The sequence below is a fragment of the Oncorhynchus keta genome, unplaced genomic scaffold (assembly GCF_023373465.1).
Source record: "Oncorhynchus keta strain PuntledgeMale-10-30-2019 unplaced genomic scaffold, Oket_V2 Un_scaffold_3567_pilon_pilon, whole genome shotgun sequence".
NCBI classification, from domain to species: domain Eukaryota; kingdom Metazoa; phylum Chordata; class Actinopteri; order Salmoniformes; family Salmonidae; genus Oncorhynchus; species Oncorhynchus keta.
Window position 1 is genome coordinate 356,982 of NW_026290921.1, and position 26,875 is coordinate 383,856.

Genomic DNA, 26,875 nt, shown 5'->3' on the forward strand with positions numbered 1-26,875 from the left:
TTTAAAGGCAATGCTACCGAATACTAATTGAGTGTATGTAAACTTCTGACCCACTGGGAATGTGATGAAAGAAATAAAAGCTGAAATAAATTATTCACTCTTCCTGTTATTCTGACAATTCACATTCTTAAAATAAAGTGGTGATCCTAACTGACCTAAGACAGGGAATTTTTTACTAACATTAAATCAGGAATTGTGATAAACTGAGTTTAAATGTATTTGGCTAAGGTGTATGTAAACCTCAGACTTCAATTGATAAATATATATATATATATATACACACACACACACACACACTACTGCATGCACAATTAGGCAAGTGAGTATTCTGATCTTATCATTTGTTCAATGCACATTTTCCAACTCCAAAACATAAACTCAGCAAAAAAAGAAACGTCCTCACTGTCAACTGCATTTTTTTCCAGCAAACTTAACATGTGTAAATATTTGTATGAACATAACAAGATTCAACAATTGAGACATAAACTGAACAACTTCCACAGACATGTGACTAACAGAAATGGAATAATGTTTCCCTGAACAAAGGGGGGTCAAAATCAAAAGTAACTGTCAGTATCTGGTGTTGCAACCAGCTTCATTAAGTACTGCAGTGCATCTCCTCATGGACTGCACCAGATTTGCCCGTTCTTGCTGTGAGATGTTACCCCACTCTTCCACCAAGGCACCTGTAAGTTCCCAGACATTTCTGGAGGGAATGGCCCTATCCCTCACCCTCCGATCCAACAGGTTCCAGACGTGTTCAATGGGATTGAGATCCAGGCTCTTCGCTGGCCATGGCAGAACACTGACATTCCCGTCTTTCAGGAAATCACACACAGAACGAGCAGTATGGCTAGTATGGCATTGTCATGCTGGAGGGTCATGTCAGGATGATACTGCAGGAGGGGTACCACATGAGGGAGGAGGATGTCTTCCCTGTAACGCACATCGTTTTGATTGCCTGCAATGACAACAAGCTCAGTCTGATGATGCTGTGACACACAATATGCCTTGTCCATTGCTGTTTTGGTTAGTATTTATTGCCTTATTTCACTGCAGAGGCTCTAGCCCTACTCAATACGCCTTATTTAACACTTTAGTTCCACCTACCACACATGTGGTGACATCACCTGGTTTAAATGATATTTCTAGGGACAATATATCTTTCATCGTCACTCTATGCACAGGTTTACCCTCACTGTATCCACGTACTACCATACCTTTGTCTGTACATTATGTCTTGAATCTATTCTACTGTGCCCAGAACTCTGCTCCTTTTACTCTCTGTTATGAACGTACTAGACAGCCAGTTATTTTAGCCTTTAGCTGTACCCTTATCCTACTCCTCCTCTGTTCCTCTGCTGATGTGGATGTTAATCCAGGCCCTGTAGTGCCTAGCTCCACTCCCATTCCCCAGGCTTTATCATTTGCTGTCTTCTGTAACCGTAAAGCCTTGGTTTCATGCATATTAACATTAGAAGCCTCTTCCCTAAGTTTGTTTTATTCACTGCGCAAGCACACTCTGCCAACCCGGATGTCCTAGGCGTGTCTGAATCCTGGCTCAGGAAGATCACCAAAAACCCTGAAATTTCCATCCCTAACTATAACATTTTCAGACAGGATTAAACTGCCAAAGGGAGTTTTAGCCTGCAGAGTTCTGTCTTACTATCCAGGTCTGTGCCCAAACAATTTGAGCTTCTACTTTTAAAAATCCACCTTTCCAGAAACAAGTCTCTCACCGTTGCCGCTTGCTATATACCACCCACTGCCCCCAGCTGTGCCCTGGACACCATATATGAACTGATTGCCCCCTATCTATCTTCAGAGCTAGTGCTGCTAGCTGACCTTAACTGGGACATGCTTAACACCCCGGCCATCCTAGAATCTAAGCTTGAATCCCTCAAACTCTCACATATTATCAATGAACCCACCAGGTACAACCCCAAATCCGTAAACACGGGCACCCTCACAGATATCATCCTAACCAACTTGCCCTCCAAATACACCTCTGCTGTTTTCAACCAAGATCTCAGCGATCACTGCCGCATTGCCTGCATCCGTAACGGGTCTGTGGTGAAACACCCCTCATCACTATCAAACGCTCCCTAAAACACTTCAGCGAGCAGGACGTCCTAATCGACCTGGCCCGGGTATCCTGGAAGGATATTGACCTCATCCCGTCAGTAGAGGATGCCTAGGTAGTCTTTAAAAGTAACTTCCTCACCATCTTAAATAAGCATGCCCCTTTCATAAAATGTAGAACCAGGAACAGATATAGCACTTGGTTCTCTCCAGACCTGACTGCCATTGACCAGCACAAAAAACATCCTGTGGCGTTCTGCATTAACATCGAATAGCCCCCAGTTCTGGGACACTGTGAAGTCCATGGAGAATAAGAGCAGCTGCCTCCTCCCAGCTGCCCACCTCACTGAGGCTAGGAAACACTGGATCCACTGATAAATCTACTATAATTGAGAATTTCAATAAGCATTTTTCTACGGCTGGCCATGCTTTCCACCTGGCTACCTCTACCCCGGTCAACAGCCCTGCACTCCCCACAGCAACTCGTCCAAGCCTCCCCCATTTCTCCTTCACCCAAATCCAGATAGCTGATGTTCTTAAAGAGCTGCAAAACCTGCAACCCTACAAATCAGCCGGGCTAGACAAACTGGACCCTCTCTTTTTTAAAATGTTCTGCCTAAATTGTTGCAACCCCAATTACTAGCCTGTTCAACCTCTCTTTCGTATCGTCCGAGATTCCCAAAGATTGGAAAGCTGCCGCGGTCATCCCCCTCTTCAAAGGGGGAGACACTCTTGACCCAAATTGCTACGGACCTATATCTATCCTTCCCTGCCTTTTCTAAAATCTTCGAAAGCCAAATCAACAAACAGATTACCGACCATTTCGAATCCCACCGTACCTTCTCCGCTATTTAATCTGCTTTCAGAGCTGGTCATGGGTGCACCTCAGCCACGCTCAAGGTCCTAAAAGATATCGTAACCACCATCGATAAGAGATATTACTGTGCAGCCGTATTCATCGAGCTGGCCAAGGCTTTCGACTCTGTCAATCACCACATTCTTATTGGCAGACTCAACAGCCTTCGTTTCTCAAATGATTGCCTCGCCTGGTTCATCAACTTCTTCTCTGATAGAGTTCAGTGTGTCAAATCGGAGGGCCTGTTGTCCGGACCTCTTGCAGTCTCTATGGGGGTGCCACAGCGTTTAATTCTCGGGCCGACTCTCTTCTCTGTATACATCAATGATGTCGCTCTCGCTGCTGGTGATTCTCTGATCAACCTCTACGCAGACGACTACATTTTCTATACTTCTGGCCCTTCTTTGGACACTGTGTTAACTAACCTCCAGACGAGCTTCAATGCCATACAACTCAACTTCTGTGGCCTCCCAACTGCTCTTAAATGCAAGTAAAACTAATGCATGCTCTTCAACCGATCACTGCCCTTACCTGCCAGCCCGTCCAGCATCACTACTCTGGACGGTTCTGACTTAGAATATGTGGACAACTACAAATACCTAGGTGTCTGGATAGACTGTAATCTCTCCTTCCAGACTCACATTAAGCATCTCCAATCCAATCGGCTTCCAATTTCGCAAAAACAAAGTGAAATATGCTTAATTTATGCTGCCAAACTTACCCTCGTAAAACTGACCATCCTACCGATCCTCGACTTTGGCGATGTCATCTATAAAATAGCCTCCACTCTACTCAAGAAATTGGATGCAGTTTATCACAGTGCCATCCGTTTTATTCACCACTGCGACCTGCATGCTCTCGTTGGCTGGCCATCGCTTCATACTTGTCGCCAAACCCACTGGCTCCAGGTCATCTACAAGTCTCTGCTAGGTAAAGCCCCACCAAATCTCAGCTCAGTGGTCACTATAGCAACACCCACCTGTAGCACGCGCTACAGCAGGTATATCTCACTGGTCACCCCCAAAGCCAGTTCCTCCTTTGGCACTTTCTTTCCTTCCAGTTCTCTGCTGCCAATGACCAAAACGAACTGCAAAAATCAATTAAGCTGGAGTCTTATATCTCCCTCACTAGTTTTAAGCACCAGCTGTCAGAGCAGCTCACAGATCACTGCACCTGCACATAGCCCATCTGTAAACAGCCCATAGAACTACCTCATCCCCACGCTGTATTTATTTATTGCTCCTTCGCACCCCAGTATCTCTACTTGCACATTACTCTTCTGCACATCTACCATTCCTGTGTCTAATTGCTATACTGTAATTACTTCACCACCATGGCCTATTTATTGCCTATTTATTGCCCTTATTTGACCTCATTTGCACTCACTATATATAGATTTTTAATTGTTCTGCTGTATTTCTGACTGTATGTTTTGTTTATTCCATGTGTAACTCTGTGTTGTTGTATGTGTCGAACTGCTGTGCTTTATCTTGGCCAGGTCGCAGTTGTAAATGAGAACTTGTTCTCAACAGGCCTACCTGGTTAAATAAAGGTGAAATAAAATAAAAATAACTCGGGCAGTTGTTGTTGCCATCCTGTACCTGTCCCACAGGTGTGATGTTTGGATGTACCGATCCTGTGCAGGTGTTACACGTGGTCTGCCACTGCTAAGACGATCCGCTGTCCGTCCTGTCTCCCTGTAGCTCTGTCTTAGGCGTCTCACAGTACCGACATTGCAATTTATTGCCCTGGCCACATCTGTAGTCCTCGTGCCTCCTTGCAGCATGCCTAAGGCACGTTCATGCAGATTGGCATCTTTCTTGTTGTGTTTTTCAGAGTCAGTAGAAAAGCCTCTTTAGTGTCCTAAGTTTTCATAACTGACCTTAACTAGTTATCTAAAGAAATGGGATCTAGGTATATTTAACTTTAGGACTAACTGTTCAAAAGATGCTAAATCAATGTACAAGACGTTCAGTTGATAAAAGCGCCTCTAAATTCCATATATTATATATTATAACTTTCAAAAGATGCTAAATCAATGTACAAGATGTTCAGTGAGGAGATCCCTTCACCACCAGCAGGAAATGACGCCTCTTCAGAAGTGTCCCAGTGATTCACTCTGACTCCGTCCTCGCCACCTTGAATCTTATCATCTCCTGTGGTTCCACATTAAGCCCTATACGCAGGCCTCACCCACCATGGCGTGGCTTGTCTGACCACCAGCAGGAAATGACCTGCTGGCTGGGTCTGGTCCTCGCCATTATGTTGCTAAGATCCCTGACAGCCAGTTTCTCTGATAACTTGATAAGATCTCTGACTACCAGTTAAGCTACTGATCCCCAGTTAAGCTACTGACTACATTGATAAGATTGCTGACTGTACCAGTTAAGCTACTGACTTCATTGATAAGTTGATAAGATTGCTGACTGTACCAGTTAAGCTACTGACTTCATTGATAAGTTGATAAGATTGCTGACTGTACCAGTTAAGCTACTGACTTCATTGATAAGTTGATAAGATCGCTGACTGTACCAGTTAAGCAACTGACTTCATTGATAAGTTGATAAGATCGCTGACTATACCAGTTAAGCTACTGACTTCATTGATAAGTTGATAAGATTGCTGACTGTACCAGTTAAGCTACTGACTTCATTGATAAGTTGATAAGATTGCTGACTGTACCAGTTAAGCTACTGACTTCGTTGATAAGTTGATAAGATCGCTGACTGTACCAGTTAAGCTACTGACTTCATTGATGAGTTGAGTAAGTGTGTGGTAGCGTGGCAGCTGGAGCAGACGTTGGTCACCATGATGTTGAGTCACTTTAGTCTCATATGGTCATCTATTTTCACCCATGGTTGAGGTTACAAGTCTAGTCCTTGTAATCCCACTACACACACCCTTACTGTGCTGGGCTCACACCATAGGTGCTATGGGATGGGGCCGTGGCATATTCAATGAAATGATCCAAGACCATTCAGCCAGTCCCACCCATAGGGTTACAATTAGGCTTACGTGATGTGATTGCTTTGGCACATGCAGATGGGTTGATACATGCAAACAGAGCGAGAGAGAGAGACTAAATTTCCCCTGGTACTCCTGGGGTTCTCCTCACAAGCACCATCACAGGGCTCTGTGTGATTCTTTCCTCTAATGGCTGCAGCTCGGCCAAACGGGTCTGGAGCTGAGGTTCAGTTTCCAATCTGCCCATGCTTTCCAAAGGCATAATGATGCAACTGCTTCCATGCCTGGGTCCTATGGGAAGGCCTCTCAGCTCTGTGTTTGATTCAGACGACTAGCCCCTCTGATTGTATGATTGTGGTTAAAGGACAACACTGAGCCTTGTGAAGTTCCAAAGGGAGCTCTCTATGCAGTGGCTTTTAGGGTAAAATGGCCGACAATCCAAAGGCAGGCATATGGTACTCAGATATTCTGTCTTTTCTTAGATTGAATGGGTATTGTTTTTGTTAGTTATGCACTTTATGTCCTTAAAGGGATCTCCATGTTGAATAGTAGTAGTGAATTGTTTTTAGGAAGAAATGTTGTCTTTTGTCTCTGCTGAAGTCCAATATTATCATGACATTAAGTGACATTCAAAAGTCTTTCCTTTTAAAAACTTTGTTGGTTGTAGTGTTTTGCATTTTACCTCAGAGTACAATTATCATGCTAAGATCCATTAGCTTCTCCTCCCAGTGGAGGAATGGCATGTTAATGGTGTTCAGTAGATGGCTAGCAGGGCACTGCAGAGGGAATATTCTCTACATCTGTGTTTATGGAAGATGAAAGCTCTATCAGGGCATTGTAGTTCTGCTGCAGAGCAAGATACATAAACACAACTGTGCTTTGTGGGCCCAGCAGTTAGCAGGCATTTTGTGAGCGCGTTCCCCAAGGGGAAAAAAGGCTGGACCCAGGGTCGCTTCTGAGAAAAGCAAAGTGAGAGCAGTTGCTTCTGTGTTTCTCTTTTTCTTTCCGTCTCCCTCCTCCCTCTCTATCCTTTCCTTTCTCAACACACCTTCACCCTTTACCTTCTCTCTCATCCTTCCCTCATCTCCTCTCCTCTCCTGAGCTGGGTGTCAACAACATGGCATCTAAGAGAGAAACAACTTTTCTAAAGAAAAACCTCTGTCACACAGAGATGCCTGATTTTGAAGCTTCGCAGAAACCTGAGGTGTGCGCGTCTCTCTCCTTCTTCCTCTCTCCGTTCCTCCTCTCTCCTTCCTCCTCTCTCCTTTCTCCTCTATTCCTCCTCCTCTCTCCTTCCTCTCTCCTTCCTCCTCTCTCGCTCCTCCTCTCTCCTTCCTGCTCTTCCTCTCTCCTTCCTACTCTCTCCCTCCTCTTTCTCTCCTTCCTCCTCTCTCCCTCCTTCTTTCTACTCTTCGCTCCTCCTCTCTCCTTCCTCTCTCCTTCCTCCTCTCTCGTTCCTCCTATCTCCTTCCTCTTTCTCTCCTTTCTACTCTTACCTTTCTACTCTCTCGCTCCTCCTCTCTCCTTCCTCTTCTCTCCCTCGTCCTTGCTCCTCCTCTCCTTCCTCATCTCCTCCTTTCTCCCTCCTCCTCTCTCCATCCTCTTCTCTCACTCCTCCTCTCTCCCTCCCTTCTTCCCTCTTTCTATTTCCTCTATAAACCATTTTTCAAACGCCCCTGATGTAGTTTGACAAACTTTCTAAAAAGCCCATTTGAATAGGTGATGCGAAAGTGACACCCACTTGTTTTGGAGCGCCGCTGGAAAAATCTACTAGACTCCCTCACTTCAATCAGCCTAATCTCTCCCCCAACAAGTCTCCTGTGGTCTCAGAGATTGCACAAGAAAATGGTGGTAATTCAATAGAAAAGAAAGCGAAACAAGAGAGAACATCACATGGCACCATTGAAGGAGGATAAGTCTAGCAGACTTAGTTGAAGTTGTAGGATAATGGAAGCAGTAGTTTACAATAGGACTCATCTAGTTTGAATGTAGAAGACCCTGGGAATGAGTACGGTACAGATCCTTGTTGCTCGAAAGCAAACATTAGCGTTGTTGTGAGAATGAATGGGGCAGGTATTGGCTAGTTTGTCAAATGTCAATACAATAGGGGACTTAACCATCTAAGCTACCTCCGCAGATACAGGTTACATGACTGCCCAAAAGGTATTTTCCAACCTGGAAGGACGTATTTGTCACAGAGCCCCAGAGTTGAGCAATGCATCAAACCCTCCAGTGACTAAAACCTGTGAGTAAGTACATTAGTCACAAAGCAATACGAACTCATCCTGTCTAATTCCCATTTGTGTTGACAACATTAGCAAACTCTTTCCGCTGACTGGATGACTGTGTGTCTGTTGGCCCCAGAGCTGCCAAGTCCTGAGGCCAGACAGTTCTACAATGGCACATCAGATCAGGAGCACATGTCATGCCTTCTCCTCACCCAGGGGCAATCAGATCAGGTATACTATTAGACAGAGTGAGCCAACAACACAACAAACCGCCATCGGCAGTTCAAAGAAGTAGGGGAAGGTGCCCATACAGGGCTCGCCACGGGACAGGATGGCCTCTCCTATCAGTCTCCCCACGTGTTGGTGAGAGCGTCTCGTTAGCCAGATGAAAGGCCTGTGTCCGCCAGTATTTTACTCAGGAAACCTGAAGCCACAAAGCAACATGACCTCTGGCAGGGCTGATGAGAAGGACATATGACTTAGGAGGAGCTGTGTTAGGTAGACACTGAGAGGGTATGTGCTTCTCGTTTATTATTAAGGCCACTCTGTAATAGCAAGCCGTATCTGAAAGTGGGTGTTCATGTGTCTACCTGGCTTGAGTGTGTGAGTATAAATATTTAGAATTACTTTTGTAGATGTGTGTTACTTTGTCTGTGTGTGTACACTTCTGGCGTATTAACTAAGTGTGTATTATTTTCCTGTGGCATTGTGTGTGTGTGGGAGTGAATGAAGGGCTCTGGGAGCTCTGTCTTGACATGCAGATTCAGACGGATGAACTGTTGATCCCCTGTATATTGAGCTGAACTGAAAGGAGCCGACTGTCAGTGGATAACTGTAGCCTACATAATGCCTTGTTCTCTCTGGCCAAGCCTGTTCCTGTCACTGACTAATACTGTCTTTCACTATTATCTCACACACACACGCACGCACGCACGCGCACACACACTGTTGGGTCTGGTATATCCCTCCTACACACAAGTCCTGTTTGTAGATAAATATATTTAGAAATGTTTATGAAGCTCGATTCATTGACAGCGCTGATGCTCTCTGCGCCATCAACAGTAAATATCTCAAATGCCACTACTTTGGCCTAGATAGTAAAAACAGGGGCAGTTGCCGTTGCTATTTTGTCCATCTCCTGTGCTGCATTTGACGATGTGTGTATTGACTCCTCTGTCTGTCATGGTGCTGTGTGTCTCTGTGCAGGCTGAGATGAAGACTAAAGTCCTGGAGGCCAAGCACCAGGAGGAGAAACTGAAGATGCAGCAGAAGCACGACGCAGACGTGCAGAAGGTCAGAGTGCTGACTGACTTATCAATGAATTATTTTAATGATTTAATATGTTTATGTATTTGATATTTTAGATAACTTCACACATACAGCCATAATATCATCTGTAGGGAGGTTATAGTACCGCCCAGACATAAAACCATGAATTTAAATGATGGAGGACAAACACACAGTAAAGTGAGACAGTGCAGAGGGTAGGTATAACAAGAGTGATGTTCCCTGCATCCTTCACCACTCCCACTGTGACACTACATCTGATGTGTTATTGGCTGGGCTCACACCCTTTTCTCCTTCCCTCCTCCCTGGGCTCCCTGTTAGTTTCATTTCACCAGGGGTGTATCGGCTCAGCTCCACATCCAGCACCTGGGATCTGTCAACTTCCTCCCAAAACGTCTGGTTTCATTGTTGCCACAGAATCTTTAAATAAAACAGAAATAGCCCCATTTTCCCTCTGTTTAAACTGTCGATGAACTCTTTGTCTCTGACAGGAGACACGGTGACAGCTCCTCCACTACCCAGCCTCTCCCGCTCTCGCTCTCCATCCCTCCCTCTGTTTAAACTGTCTCTGACAGGAGACACGATGACAGCTCCTCCACTACCCAGCCTCTCCCGCTCTCGCTCTCCATCCCTCTCTCTGTTTAAACTGTCTCTGACAGGAGACACGATGACAGCTCCTCCACTACCCAGCCTCTCCCGCTCTCGCTCTCCATCCCTCTCTCTGTTTAAACTGTCTCTGACAGGAGACACGGTGACAGCTCCTCCACTACCCAGCCTCTCCCGCTCTCGCTCTCCATCCCTCTCTCTGTTTAAACTGTCTCTGACAGGAGACACGGTGACAGCTCCTCCACTACCCAGCCTCTCCCGCTCTCACTCCCCATCCCTCTCTCTGTTTAAACTGTCTCTGACAGGAGACACAGTGACAGCTCCTCCACTACCCAGCCTCTCCCGCTCTCACTCTCCATCCCTCTCTCTGTTTAAACTGTCTCTGACAGGAGACACGGTGACAGCTCCTCCACTACCCAGCCTCTCCCCTCTCACTCTCCATCCCCTCTCTGTTTAAACTGTCTCTGACAGGAGACACGGTGACAGCTCCTCCACTACCCAGCCTCTCCCGCTCTCGCTCTCCATCCCCCTCTCTGTTTAAACTGTCTCTGATAGGAGACACGGTGACAGCTCCTCCACTACCCAGCCTCTCCCGCTCTCGCTCTCCATCCCTCTCTCTGTTTAAACTGTCTCTGACAGGAGACACGGTGACAGCTCCTCCACTACCCAGCCTCTCCCGCTCTCACTCTCCATCCCTCTCTCTGTTTAAACTGTCTCTGACAGGAGACACGGTGACAGCTCCTCCACTACCCAGCCTCTCCCGCTCTCGCTCTCCATCCCTCTCTCTGTTTAAACTGTCTCTGACAGGAGACACAGTGACAGCTCCTCCACTGCCCAGCCGCTCTCGCTCTCCATCCCTCTCTCTGTTTAAACTGTCTCTGACAGGAGACACGGTGACAGCTCCTCCACTACCCAGCCTCTCCCGCTCTCGCTCTCCATCCCTCTCTCTGTTTAAACTGTCTCTGACAGGAGACACAGTGACAGCTCCTCCACTACCCAGCCTCTCCCGCTCTCACTCTCCATCCCTCTCTCTGTTTAAACTGTCTCTGACAGGAGACACAGTGACAGCTCCTCCACTACCCAGCCTCTCCCGCTCTCACTCTCCATCCCTCTCTCTGTTTAAACTGTCTCTGACAGGAGACACAGTGACAGCTCCTCCACTACCCAGCCTCTCCCGCTCTCACTCTCCATCCCCTCTCTGTTTAAACTGTCTCTGACAGGAGACACAGTGACAGCTCCTCCACTACCCAGCCTCTCCCGCTCTCACTCTCCATCCCTCTCTCTGTTTAAACTGTCTCTGACAGGAGACACAGTGACAGCTCCTCCACTACCCAGCCTCTCCCGCTCTCACTCTCCATCCCTCTCTCTGTTTAAACTGTCTCTGACAGGAGACACAGTGACAGCTCCTCCACTACCCAGCCTCTCCCGCTCTCGCTCTCCATCCCTCTCTCTGTTTAAACTGTCTCTGACAGGAGACACAGTGACAGCTCCTCCACTCCACCTCTGTTTAAACTGTCTCTGACAGGAGACCCAGCTCCTCCACTACCCAGCCTCTCCCGCTCTCACTCTCCATCCCTCTCTCTGTTTAAACTGTCTCTGACAGGAGACACGGTGACAGCTCCTCCACTACCCAGCCTCTCCCGCTCTCACTCTCCATCCCTCTCTCTGTTTAAACTGTCTCTGACAGGAGACACAGTGACAGCTCCTCCACTACCCAGCCTCTCCGCTCTCGCTCTCCATCCCTCTCTCTGTTTAAACTGTCTCTGACAGGAGACACCATCCCTCTCTCTGCTCTCCATCCCTCTCTCTGTTTAAACTGTCTCTGACAGGAGACACAGTGACAGCTCCTCCACTACCCAGCCTCTCCCGCTCTCGCTCTCCATCCCTCTCTGTTTAAACTGTCTCTGACAGGAGACACGGTGACAGCTCCTCCACTACCCAGCCTCTCCCGCTCTCGCTCTCCATCCCTCTCTCTGTTTAAACTGTCTCTGACAGGAGACACAGTGACAGCTCCTCCACTGCCCAGCCGCTCTCGCTCTCCATCCCTCTCTCTGTTTAAACTGTCTCTGACAGGAGACACGGTGACAGCTCCTCCACTACCCAGCCTCTCCCGCTCTCGCTCTCCATCCCTCTCTCTGTTTAAACTGTCTCTGACAGGAGACACAGTGACAGCTCCTCCACTACCCAGCCTCTCCCGCTCTCGCTCTCCATCCCTCTCTCTGTTTAAACTGTCTCTGACAGGAGACACGGTGACAGCTCCTCCACTACCCAGCCTCTCCCGCTCTCGCTCTCCATCCCTCTCTCTGTTTAAACTGTCTCTGACAGGAGACACAGTGACAGCTCCTCCACTACCCAGCCTCTCCCGCTCTCGCTCTCCATCCCTCTCTCTGTTTAAACTGTCTCTGACAGGAGACACGGTGACAGCTCCTCCACTACCCAGCCTCTCCCGCTCTCGCTCTCCATCCCTCTCTCTGTTTAAACTGTCTCTGACAGGAGACACGGTGACAGCTCCTCCACTACCCAGCTCTCCATCCCTCTCTCTGTTTAAACTGTCTCTGACAGGAGACACTGACAGCTCCTCCACTACCCAGCCTCTCCCGCTCTCGCTCTCCATCCCTCTCTGTTTAAACTGTCTCTGACAGGAGACACGATGACAGCTCCTCCACTACCCAGCCTCTCCCGCTCTCGCTCTCCATCCCTCTCTCTGTTTAAACTGTCTCTGACAGGAGACACGGTGACAGCTCCTCCACTACCCAGCCTCTCCCGCTCTCGCTCTCCATCCCTCTCTCTGTTTAAACTGTCTCTGTGACAGCTCCTCCACTACCCAGCCTCTCCCGCTCTCGCTCTCCATCCCTCTCTCTGTTTAAACTGTCTCTGACAGGAGACACGGTGACAGCTCCTCCACTACCCAGCCTCTCCCGCTCTCGCTCTCCATCCCTCTCTCTGTTTAAACTGTCTCTGACAGGAGACACAGTGACAGCTCCTCCACTACCCAGCCTCTCCCGCTCTCGCTCTCCATCCCTCTCTCTGTTTAAACTGTCTCTGACAGGAGACACAGGAGCTCCTCCACACCCAGCCTCTCCCGTGACATCCCTCCTCCTGTTTAAACTGACAGGAGACACGATGACAGCTCCTCCACTACCCAGCCTCTCCCGCTCTCGCTCTCCATCCCTCTCTCTGTTTAAACTGTCTCTGACAGGAGACACGGTGACAGCTCCTCCACTACCCAGCCTCTCCCGCTCTCGCTCTCCATCCCTCTCTCTGTTTAAACTGTCTCTGACAGGAGACACGGTGACAGCTCCTCCACTACCCAGCCTCTCCCGCTCTCGCTCTCCATCCCTCTCTCTGTTTAAACTGTCTCTGACAGGAGACACGGTGACAGCTCCTCCACTACCCAGCCTCCAGCCTCCATCCCTCTCTCTGTTTAAACTGTCTCTGACAGGAGACACGGTGACAGCTCCTCCACTACCCAGCCGCTCTCGCTCTCCATCCCTCTCTCTGTTTAAACTGTCTCTGACAGGAGACACGGTGACAGCTCCTCCACTACCCAGCCGCTCTCGCTCTCCATCCCTCTCTCTGTTTAAACTGTCTCTGACAGGAGACACGGTGACAGCTCCTCCACTACCCAGCCGCTCTCGCTCTCCATCCCTCTCTCTGTTTAAACTGTCTCTGACAGGAGACACGGTGACAGCTCCTCCACTACCCAGCCGCTCTCGCTCTCCATCCCTCTCTCTTTAGTGTCTCTGTCATTGCAGGCAAATCACACTAATTGTGTACAGATTGCGAGCGATGTCGGATTCAATTTGTTCCCTGTTTACCCGGGCGTCTGACTCATGTCTTCAAGGGGGAGTGGTGGTGGAGGAGGGACTTTAACAAGCCCATTTAAAGGTGCATGGGGAAGCTGGCTAGCGCTAGTTTTAATTAGCACCAGGTAGATGAATTATGGGTGAGTGTGTGGTGCTGATGGTGGTTAGACTGGTCATCGTCTCATAGATAACACGAGAGAGGATAACAAGAGAACAGGCCTGACTGTTGTATGGTATGTATAGCCATGGATCAATAGTGTGTGTGTGGTCGCACAATAGCTATATAATTAGCTCAGGCAGACCTGTATTTGTTTTTTAAAACGATAGTGTAGGAGCGCATCAACAAACAGGGTTTAATATCTCCATCTAGAAGGTGCTGCCCGAAGAGCAATCCTCTAAGGATCCGAGATGGCTAGAATACCACGATAGTGAACAACTTTTTTTCATAATGCTGTGTAGCCTAGATTATCAAGCTCCATTGAGACTAAAGAGATGGTTAACAAATAACAACCCATATTGTACATCTTCAGATTGCTATGCTATCTCAGATTGCTGTATGCTATGCCTCTGTGTGTAATGTAATGGCACCTCTTCCTCCAGACAGTGGGATAGTATTAGTGTCTAGTCAGTCAGGCTGGCTGGAGTCTCTCTGCAATAGAGATGTTATAAAAGACCCACAATTACCGTCCTAAAAGCTGTTGTTCCTCTGCTCCCACTTCCAGTCCCTCTGGACCCCATCTCTGACACCCCGTTACGACGGCCCTCTACGTGTGCCCAAAACACACCCTCCTCTCTCCTCTCAGGAAGGCCGATGGGAAAATGGGAAAAGTGGACGTCCCTAAATGTTCTGTGAACTTTCCTTTACCCCCTTCACTCCCTTCCCTTTCATGTCTCCCATCCCACTCACTCTGACCACAACAGGCTTAGACACAGAGTGCACTTCTAACAGACAAAACCCAGGACAAATAACCCTCTGATGGTCCCTAGGACTGTTTCGGAGGGGATATAATCTCTCTTCCAGGGGGTTTTGATCAAATCTCCACCGTGTGTATCAAAAGACAAGGCGGCGCTGTGAAATGGTCCACAGTCCTGAACTTGTGTTGTTTCTCTCTCCTTCTCTCTCTCTCTCTGTCTGTCATGTGTTGTAAAACCACCTCTTTCATGGTCAGGTCCCCTCTACTAATACACCTCTGAGGATATCATCATTCCCAATAACACTGATTAGCCTCCTAGCATGTACTGCTATGCATAACTGTAATCAGTTCAGTACAATGGAGAGCCCTGTGCTCATAGTTTCTAAAACAATGTACTGATTACTGATTACATCTGTTATTTAAAAAAATACATGTTTCACTCATGTATGTGATATTTTATTTGATGTCCGAATTGGAAGGGGATGTAATGGAGTCAGAGGATGCAGTGAAGTCAGTCAAGGCTCATCTGTAGACACCTCCTGTTATGAGATGTGTTTGGGGAAGGGAATTCTGTTGATGTTGTGTATCTCTCATTAAATCAAATCAAATGTTATTGCACACACACACACACACACATCCCTGTTAGTGAGAATTTCTGCTTTTCCAAGATAATCCATCTACCTGACAGGTGTGGCATATCAAGAAGCTGATTAAACAGCATGATCATGACCCAAGTGCACCTTGTGCTGGGACAATTAAAGGTCACTCTAAAATGTGCAGTTTTGTCACAACACAATGCCACAGATGAGGGAGCGTTCAAGTTGAGGGAGCGTTCAATTGGCATGCTGACTGCAGGAATGTCCACCAGAGCTGTTACCAGAGAATTGGCATGCTGACTGCAGGAATGTCCACCAGAGCTGTTACCAGAGAATTGGCATGCTGACTGCAGGAATGTCCACCAGAGCTGTTACCAGAGAATTGGCATGCTGACTGCAGGAATGACTCCACCAGAGCTGTTACCAGAGAATTGGCATGCTGACTGCAGGAATGTCCACCAGAGCTGTTACCAGAGAATTGCATGCTGCTGCAGGAATGCTGAGCTACCAGGAATGCATGCCTGCAGGAAGAGCTGTTACCAGAGAATTGGCATGCTGACTGCAGGAATGTCCACCAGAGCTGTTACCAGAGAATTGGCATGCTGACTGCAGGAATGTCCACCAGAGCTGTTACCAGAGAATTGGCATGCTGACTGCAGGAATGTCCACCAGAGCTGTTACCAGAGAATTGGCATGCTGACTGCAGGAATGTCCACCAGAGCTGCAGCTGACTGCCACCAGAGCTGTTACCAGGAATGTCCACCAGAGCTGTTACCAGAGAATTGGCATGCTGACTGCAGGAATGTCCACCAGAGCTGTTACCAGAGAATTGGCATGCTGACTGCAGGAATGTCCACCAGAGCTGTTACCAGAGAATTGGCATGCTGACTGCAGGAATGTCCACCAGAGCTGTTACCAGAGAATTGGCATGCTGACTGCAGGAATGTCCACCAGAGCTGTTACCAGAGAATTGGCATGCTGACTGCAGGAATGTCCACCAGAGCTGTTACCAGAGAATTGGCATGCTGACTGCAGGAATGTGGCATGCTGACTGCAGGAATGTCCACCAGAGCTGTTACCAGAGAATTGGCATGCTGACTGCAGGAATGTCCACCAGAGCTGTTACCAGAGAATTGGCATGCTGACTGCAGGAATGTCTACCAGAGCTGTTACCAGAGAATTGGCATGCTGACTGCAGGAATGTCTACCAGAGCTGTTACCAGAGAATTGGCATGCTGACTGCAGGAATGTCTACCAGAGCTGTTACCAGAGAATTGGCATGCTGACTGCAGGAATGTCTACCAGAGCTGTTACCAGAGAATTGGCATGCTGACTGCAGGAATGTCCACCAGAGCTGTTACCAGAGAATTGGCATGCTGACTGCAGGAATGTCTACCAGAGCTGTTACCAGAGAATTGGCATGCTGACTGCAGGACCAGAGCTGTTGCCAGAGAATTGGCATGCTGACTGCAGGAATGTCCACCAGAGCTGTTACCAGAGCTGGCATGTTACCAGGAATGCTGACTACCAGAGCTGTTGCCAGAGAATTGGCATGCTGACTGCAGGAATGTCCACCAGAGCTGTTACCAGAGAATTGGCATGCTGACTGCAGGAATGTCCACCAGAGCTGTTACCAGAGAATTGGCATGCTGACTGCAGGAATGTCTACCAGAGCTGTTACCAGAGAATTGAATGTTCATTTATCTACTGTTAGGGCCCCCCCCTTCCCCATCTACTGTAAGCCGCCTCCAATGTCGTTTTCAAATAATTTGGGAGTATGTCCAACCGGCCTTACAACCACAGACCACGTGTAACCATACCAGCCCAGGACCTCCACATCCGGCTTCTTCACTTGCGGGATCATCTGAGACCAGCCACCTGGACAGTTGATGAAACTGTGGGTTTGCACAACTGAAGATTTTCTGAACAATCTGTCAGAAACCGTCTCAGGGAAGCTCATCGTCCTCACCAGGGTTTTGACCTGACTGCAGTTTGGCGTTGTAACCGACTGCAGTGGGAAAATGTTCACCTTCAATTGCCACTGGCACGCTTGATGAGTGTGCTCTTCACGGGTGAATCACAGTTTCAACTAGCAGACAGCGTGTATGGCGTTGTGTGGGCAGGCGGTTTGTTGATGTCAATGTTGTGAACAGGGTGCCCCATGGGTAGGTGGGGCTATGGTATGGGCAGGCATAAGCTACGGACAACGAACACAATTGAAAGCACAGAGATACACAGTGAAGATCCTAAGGCCCATTGTCATGCCATTTATCCGCCAACATCACGTCATGTTTCAGCATGATAATGCACGGCCCCATGTCACAAGGATCTGTACACAATTGATTGAGGCTGAACATGTCCCAGTTCTTTCATGGCCTGCATACTCTACAGACATGTCACCTTATCGAGCAAGTTTGGGATGCTCTGTATCGACGTGTAGGACAGCGTGCTCCAGTTCCCGCCAATATCCAGCAACTTCACACAACCATTGAAGTGAAATGGGACAACCACAGGCCACAATCAACAGCCTGATCAACTCTATGCAAAGAGATGTTGCGCTGTGTGAGATAAACGGTGGTCACACCAGATGAACGGTGGTCACACACCTGATCCACACCGTTCCCTCTTTTTTACGGTATCTGTGACCAACAGATGCATATCTGTATTCTCAGTCATGTGAAATACATAGATTCTTATATGAACTGTAACTCAGTAAAATCTTAGAAATTGTTGCATGTTGAGTTTATATACTGACCAAAAATGTAAATGCAACATGTAGTGTTGGTCCCATGTTTCATGAGCTGAAATAGAAAAAAATCTCAGAAAATGTCCATATGCACAAAAAGCTTCTCAAATGTTGTGCACAAATGTGTTTACATCCCTGTTAGTGAGCATTTCTCCTTTGCCAAGATAATCCAACCACTTGACAGGTGTGGCATATCAGGAAGCTGATTAAACAGCATGATCATTACACAGGTGCACCTTGTGCTATGGACAATAAAAGGCCTGTTTAAAATTAGCAGTTTTTTGTTACACGACTCAAGTTGAGGCAGGGTGTAATTGGACATGAATGCAGTCAGCATGCCATCAGAGCTGTTGCCAAAGAATTGAATGTTCTAAAATGACAGGACATGAGCAGAAGTGCAATTTATTGTGGTGCCCTGTGTACATGGCCAGAGGCTGTCCCATCAGATAAGTCTCAACTCCTGTGCAGCAAAGGGTGGCAGTACATCTGCAGTGTCAGAAAAGTGAGTTTGCACTCAGTCACACAATGGGCTGACGAGAAATCATTAGAACCAGTCACTGGAGGGCTCCCGGCCTCAGTGGACACATGTCAGATATAAAAGCTCTTAGGACCCTGTGTGCTGTCAGATAGTCTGACCTAGGTAGCCTACAACACCCTGAAATAGTCATCAAACTGTCGATAGCTAAATTTCTACATTCACATTCATTTGTCAAGCAGAAACAGCACAGAGCCCATCATAAAAAATAACTAACGTGTGTGTATAAATAGACAGCATGCATATTCAAATTGAAAGTTTTATTTGAAATCTGGTCATTACAAAGTAGCATGAATAACAGTCGGGCCAAGCTGCATTTGACATTCTGAAGGGCAGCATTTCAGCCTTCCTCACTGTCCAGTCAGTTATTTCTGAGGGGGAAACAGTTATTTAAATGAGAATTGGATAACAAACATTTCAATTTGAGAGTCTACGCCAGATAAGGAACAGTACATTACCTCTGAGGATACTTCACACAACTTTGGATCCAGCACTAGGGATTTAAGGAGATGCTGTTAGTTACAGGTTTACTGACTTCATGGGATACAACATTAAAAGAGGGCTGAGCTGTGTCTCCTGGAGAGTAGCGGGTGTTGGACAAGACCTCTCTGCCTCATTCATAGCTGTTATGGTTCTGAAAATACATCTGAATGGAGGTAGAACAGGATCAGGAAAGATCTGCTTAATCATATCACCTGGCTCCTTGAACTCAGGGACAGTGATGCAACACGTCAGGATGCTCTCAATGGTGCAGCTGTAAAACCTTTTGAGAACCTGAGGACCCATGCCAACTCTTTTCAGTCTCCTGAGGGGGAATAGGTTTTGTCGTGCCCTCTTCGACTGTCTTCGTGTGCTTGGACCATGTTGGTTTGTTGGTGATGTAGTCCACAATCATCTCCTTAGTTTTGATCACGTTGAGGGAGAGGTTGTTATTCTGGCACCACACGGCCAGGTCTCTGACCACCTCCTTATAGGCTGTCTCATCGTTGTCGGCGATCAGGCCTACCACTTTTATGTCATCAGAAAACTTAATTATGGTGTTGGAGTTGTGCCTGGCCATGCAGTCATGAGTGAACAGGGAGTACAGGAGGGGACTGAGCACACACCTCTGAGGCCCTTTAACTGTGAGGGTGCTGCTCTCTCCTTGTATTGGCACCTTGACTCGTCTAGCTTTCAGTTAGAGACAGCTGGTGGCAAATCAGTCAGGCAATCTCAATCTCAGGTGTAGCAATTATACAATATTGCTCCATTATGGACCCTGTCAAGAAACAACCCCTAGCCCGTTCCCCAGGCACTTCATGTAGATCTGAAAGAATTGGATAGGTGTGGTTGTCCACCCGGCTGATTATTTTTGCCATCTTGCTTATACTTATCCAATCCTTTCAGATCTACACAAGTGTCTAGTGCTAGGGGTTGGTTCTGGATGGGGCTTTGGGCTACTAATTTAAGTGGTTCACTTTCAATAAGTCCAGCTTGCAAAGGAATGAGGACACACATTTTGCACCCACCACAGTGCACTGAAATCATGTTGAAGCACATCATTTCTACTGAGCATGTTCCTGAATGTTATGCTCAGATATGTCCTGTATATCTGCATATCCAGGCAGGTAGCCCAGTGTTTAGAGCGTTGGACTTGTAACCGAAAGGTTGCAAGATCGAATCCCCGAGCTGACAAGGTAAAAACCTGTCGTTAAAGGTAAAAGTTCTAAAATAAATAACCACCTGAACAAAAACAGTAGATGAGAAATGAAGGAAGAGCTGAATATGAGGTGTGTCCGGAACAACACTATTTATACAACATTTTGCAACTCTATGAAACAACATGTAACCCCCTTTTCCACTTTAGATTTTAGACCGTAAGAATGGCGAGATCGATGAGCTGAAGACCATGTACAGAGCCAAGCACAAGGAATCGGAGGAGAGTGTGCGCAAGCTGGAGAAGAAAGGTCAGAGGTCGTGGGGTCATAGTGGGGGTCGAGCCTGGAGGCAGACTCAAGGGGATATTTACACCAGTGTGTCTCTGCACACTCAGAGTAAAACCCCAGTTTAAACTCAGTGTTACTGTTACAGGGTGAGACCCCACTGGTGTGGCCCGATGCTACCCAGCTGTGCTCCTTCTAACAGCACGTTTATGAGACTCTGTCATAAACAGATTCTTTAGTGACAGTGCATGTTGTACAGTACACTTCCAGCACAGAGCAATTTAGTTGCAGACGTTCTCTATACTCAGCTTTAACCCATTTATACTATGGGAGATTGGAGATATTCTCAGTGCTGACATACAATATGAAACAACAATGACGAGGGATACAAAAAGTGACTTTCACAGAACTTGCTTGAAGTAGTGTGAAATAAACAAATGTTGTGTGTGTGTGTGTGTGGGGGCCCTGAGGCTGGGCCTTACTGAGTTCTCTGTCTGTGTGTGTGTTGTTTTTCCATCCACAGTTCAAAGCGTGGTGCGCGAGTCCCAGGTCATCCGTGAGAGCAAAGAGAAGCAGATCGGCGAGCTGAAGAAGATGTCAGATCAGAGCACCGACTCCCTGAAAAACGAGTGGGAGAAAAAGGTAAAGGAAAGTTGAAGGGCTGAAGTCGATTTCCAACCAGCCCTAGCCCCTAAGCACTCCTAAGCCTGAGGAAGGCTGCAATAGAAGGATTTGAAAGGGCGGAATCTGGGCTGACCTCAACCAAGCCAGGTTCACTATAGAGCTGGGAAATCTTTATTCTAGACGTTTCTTTGTAGGCTCACTCGGCCAGGCCTGTGTGTTTTCTTTTACTGAAAAAATAATGTTAGTAGTTCTCTAAATTGTATTTTCAGTCCCACTAACTCTAGTTAACTAAGCTGCTCAATCAGATCTTAATGACATTTTCCCTTATCTGTTCAGGGTCACCAAGCGTATGATAGTGAAATCCATAAGGGGAGCTCTGCTTAGATGTATGAGAAAGAGTAACTCTTCTGCCCTCTTAAGGATCTGCCCCCTTTTTAAAATGTTCACCTAAAATGACATACCCAAGTCTAACTGCCTGTAGCTCAGGCCCTGATGCAAGGATATGCATATTCTTGATACCATTTGAAAGGAAGCACTTTGAAGTTTGTGGAAATGTGAAATTAATGTTGGAGAATATAACACATTAGATCTGGTAAAGATAATACAATTATTTTTTTGTTGTATCATCTTTGAAATTCAAGCGAAGGGCCATAATGTATTATTCTAGCCCAGGCACAATTCATCCAATGAACCATTGTATTTCTGTTCAATTCTTTTACATCAAAACTGCCCAAATGTGCCTAATTGGTTTATTAACAACACAGTCATCTCAGATTTTCAAAAAATGCTTTTCAACCATAGCTACACAAGCATTTGTGTAAGAGTATTGATAGCTAGCATAGCATTAAGCCTAGCATTCAGCAGGCAACATTTTCACAAAAACAAGAAAAGCATTCAAATAAAATAACTTACCTTTGAAGAACTTTGGATGTTTTCAATGAGGAGACTCTCAGTTAGATAGCAAATGTTCAGTTTTTCCAAAAATATTATTTGTCCAAAAAGATTATTTGTGTAGGAGAAATCGCTCCGTTTTGTTCATCACGTTTGGCTTTCAGTCATTACAAGCAAACTTTTTCCAAATTGTAATTTACCTTTGAAAACGGATGTTTTCAATGAGAAGACTCTCAGTTAGATAGCAAATGTTCAGTTTTTCATTACAACGTTTGGCTAAGAAAAACGAAATTTTTTCCAAACTTTTTCCAAATAACTCCATAATATCGACAGAAACATGGCAAACGTTGTTTAGAATCAATCCTCAAGGTGTTTTTCACATATCTATTCGATGATAAATCACTCGTTGCAGTTTGGTTTCTCCTCTGTTCAAAATGGAAAAATGCACGCACCTGGAGATTACGCAATAGTTTCGACGGAGGACACCGAGTGGACACCTGGTAAATGTAGTCTCTTATGGTCAATTTTCCAATGATATGCCTACAAATACGTCACAAGGCTGCAAACACCTTCGGGAAACGACAGAAAGTGTAGGCTCATTCCTTGCGCATTCACAGCCATATAAGGAGACATTGGAACACAGCGCCTCCAAAATCTGGCTCACTTCCTGTATGAAATGTAATCTTGGCCTGTAGCATTAGTTCTGTGGCACTCACAGACAATATCTTTGCAGTTTTGGAAACGTCAGTGTTTTCTTTCCAAAGCTGTCAATTATATGTATAGTCGAGCATCTTTTCGTGACAAAATATCTTGTTTAAAACGGGAACGTTTTTCATCCAAAAATTAAATACTGCCCCCAGAGGTTCAAGAGGTTAATAACGTTTCAATTTCTTAACTGTGTGCACTCCTCAAACAATAGCATGGTATTCTTTCAATGTAATAGCTACTGTAAATTGGACAGTGCAGTTAGATGAACAAGAATTTAAGCTTTCTGACAATATCAGATATGTCTATGTCCTGGGAAATGTTCTTGTTAATTACAACCTCATGCTAATCGCATTAGCCTATGTTAGCTCAACCGTCCTGAGTGTGGGACACCTATCCGTAGAGATCCTTAAGAGGTTTTAAAAGAAGGTCTCTGGTGACTTGATATTAGAGGTCGACCGATTAATCGGAATGGCCGATTTCAAGTTTTCATAACAATCGGAAATCTGTATTTTTGGACACCCATTTGGCCCATTTTTACACCTTTATTTGATCTTTATTTAACTAGGCAAGTCAGTTAAGAACATATTCTTCTTTTCAATGACGGCCTAGGAACAGTGGGTTAACTGCCTTGTTCAGGGGCAGAATGACAGATTTTTACCTTGTCAGCTCGGGATTCAATCTTGCAACCTTACAGTTAACTAGTCCAACGCTCTCACCACCTGATTACATTGCACTCCACGAGGAGCCTGCCTGTTACGCGAATGCAGTAAGCCACGGTAAGTTGCTAGCTAGCATTAAACTTATCTTATAACAAACAATCAAACAATCAATCAATCATAATCACTAGTTAACTACACATGGTTGATGATATTATTAGTTTATCTAGCATGTCCTGCGTTGCATATAATCGATGCGATGCGTATTCGCGAAAAAGGTCTGTCGTTGCTCCTATGTGTACCGAACCATAAACATCAATGCCTTTTTTAAAATCAATACACAGAAGTATATATTTTTAAACCTGCATATTAAGCTAAAAGATATTCAGGTTAACCGGCAATATTAACCAGGTGAAATTGTGTCACTTCTCTTGCATGCATTGCACACAGAGTCAGTTTATATGCAACAGTTTGGGCCGCCTAATTTGCCAGAATTTTACGTAATTAGGACATAACATTGAAGGTTGTGCAATGTAACAGGAATATTTAGAATATTTAGGAATATTTAGACTTATGGGTGCCAACCGTTAGATAAAATACGGAAAGTTTATCGTCGACTTTTTGAATTAAAAAAAAATGACATTACGTTATGAAACGCTATTTTTTTCCGTTTATCACACAGTCTTCATAGATCAATATCTAGGCTATATATGGACCGATTTAATCGAAAAAAAGACCCAATAGTGATTATGGGACATCTAGGAGTGCCAACAAAGAAGATGGTCAAAGGTAATGAATGTTTTATATTTTATTTGTGCGGTTTGTGTAGCGACGACTATGCTAATTATTTTGTTTACGTCCCCTGCGGGTCTTTTGGGATGTTACATGCTATCAGATAATAGCTTCTCATGCTTTCGCCGAAAAGCATTTTAAAAATCTGACTTGTTGCCTGGATTCACAATGAGTGTAGCTTTAATTCAATACCCTGCATGTGTATTTTAATGAACGTTTGAGTTTTAACTAATACTATTAGCATTTAGCGTAGCGCATTTGCATTTCCAGAGCTCTAGATGGGACGCCTGCGTGCCAGGTAGGACCAAGAGGTTAATAACCTAAGGCTCGTATTTCAGTGTGTTATTATGTTATAATTAAGGCTATGATTTGATAGAGCAGTCTGACTGAGCGATGGTAGGCAGCAGCAGGCTCGTAAGCATTCATTCAAACAGCACTTTCTTGCGTTGGACAGCAGCTCTTCGCAATGCTTCATGCATTGCACTGTTTATGACTTCAAGCCTATCAACTCCCGAGATTAGGCTGGTGTAACCGATGTGAAATGGCTAGCTAGTTAGCGGGGTGCGCGCTAATAGCGTTTCAAACGTCACTCGCTCTGAGACTTGGAGTGGTTGTTCCCCCTGCTCTGCGTGGGTAACGCTGCTTCGAGGGTGCCTGTTATCGTTGTGTTCCTGGTTCGAGCCCAGGTAGGAGCGAGGAGAGGGACGGAAGCTATACAGTTACACTGGCAATACTAAAGTGCCTATAAGAACATCCAATAGTCAAAGGTTAATGAAATACAAAAGGTATAGAGAGAAATAGTCCTATAATTCCTATAATAACTACAACCTAAAACTTCTTACCTGGGAATATTGAAGACTCATGTTAAAAGGAACCACCAGCTTTCATATGTTCTCATGTTCTGAGCAAGGAACTTAAACGTTAGCTTTCCTACATGGCACATATTTCACTTTTACTTTCTTCTCCAACACTTTGTTTTTGCATTATTTAAACCAAATTGAACATGTTTCATTATTTATTTGAGGCTACATTTATTTTATTGATGTTATTATTATTAATTTAAAAGAAGTGTTCATTCAGTATTGTTGTAATTGTCATTATTACAAATACATTTTTTAAAAATCGGCCGATCAATCGGTATCGTTTTTTTTGGCCCTCCAATAATCGGTATCGGTGTTGAAAAATAATAATCGGTCGACCTCTACTTGATATATCTATTGAAATTGAGAGCGAGACAGACTCAGAGAGACAGACGCAGAGAGAGAGAGAGATGCAGAACAGGCCAGAGTTGGTACAGTAGAATGTCTCTGATTGGACACCTGGGCCAGTGGAGGTAGCCAAAGTACCACATGTAGTAGCTGTGATAGGCTGACTGACGCTGTGGTGTCCATTGCCCCTCCTCCCCCCAGCTGCACGCGGCGGTGGCGGGCATGGAGCAAGAGAAGTTTGACCTGCAGAAGAAGCAAACAGAGAACATTCAGGTGCTGCTGGAGGACACCAACCAGAGGCTGGCCAAGATGGAGGCTGAGTATGGCGCCCAGACACAGGCTACCGTGAGTGGGGGAGATTGGGGAAGTTGGAGGAACACTGTTTTCACCATCAGTAACACTTACTGTATACACCCTCTGTCTCATGTTTGAATGCGCCCCCTCATAAAGTGTTTGCGGACAAGTAGAGTTGACATGATGGGTGAGGTGTCCTATCTTACAGTTGAAGTCGGAAGTTTACATACACTTACGTTGGAGTCATTAAAACTCGTTTTTCAACCACTCCACATTTCTTGTTAACAAACTATCGTTTTGGCAAGTCGGTTAGGATATCTACTTTGTGCATGACACAGGTAATTTTTCCAACAATATTTTGTAGACAGTTTATTTCACTTATAATTCACTGTATCCCAATTCCAGTGGGTCAGAAGTCTACATACACTAAGTTGACTGTGCCTTTAAACAGCTTGGAAAATTCCTGAAAATTATGTCATGGCGTTTGAAGCTTTTGATAGGCTCATTGACATAATTTGAGTCAATTGGAGGTGTACCTGTGGATGTATTTCAAGGCCTACCTTCAAACTCAGTGAATATTTGCTTGACATCATGGGAAAATCAAAAACAATTGTGGACATCCACAAGTCTGGTTCATCCTTGGGAGCAATTTCCAAACGCCTGAAGGTACCATGTTCATCTGTACAAACAATAGTATGCAAGTATAAACAGCATGGGGGGGGCAGACTACGGTTGCAACTGCACATGGGGACAAAGATCGGACTTTTGGGAGAAATGTCCTCTGGTCTGATGAAAGAAAAATAGAACTGTTTTGCCATAATAACCATCGTTATGTTTGGAGGAAAAAGGGGGAGGCTTGTAAGCCAAAGAACACCATCCCAACCGTGAAGCATGTTGGTGGCAGCATCATGTTGTGGGGGTGCTTTGCTGCAGGAGGGACTGGTGCACTTCACATAATAGATGGCAACATGAGGAAGGAAAATTATGTGGATATATTGAAGCAACATCTCAAGACATCAGTCAGGAAGTTAAAGCTTGGTCGGAAATGGGACTTCCAAATGGACAATGACCCCAAGCATACTTCCAAAGTTGTGGTAAAATGGCTTAATTAAGGACAACAAAGTCAAGGTATTGGAGTGGCCATCACAAAGTCCTGACCT

The 26,875-nt window shown here is 45.7% G+C and overlaps 1 protein-coding gene across 11 annotated transcripts in view; it reads left to right on the top strand.

Moving 5' to 3' along the window:
* cep112 (centrosomal protein 112) overlaps positions 1-26,875 on the top strand; it is a 315,718-nt gene that overhangs the window by 99,148 nt on the left and 189,695 nt on the right. For 8 of the 11 annotated variants that reach the window (XM_052516014.1, XM_052516012.1, XM_052516011.1 and 5 more), the window contains 4 exons: positions 9,337-9,423; positions 20,467-20,566; positions 21,066-21,184; positions 25,623-25,766. In XM_052516014.1, coding sequence (XP_052371974.1) covers positions 9,337-9,423; positions 20,467-20,566; positions 21,066-21,184; positions 25,623-25,766 — 450 coding nt within the window. The remainder of the gene's footprint in view (positions 1-9,336; positions 9,424-20,466; positions 20,567-21,065; positions 21,185-25,622; positions 25,767-26,875) is intronic. The other 3 variants (XM_052516010.1, XM_052516015.1, XM_052516020.1) reach the window with 1 other exon arrangement.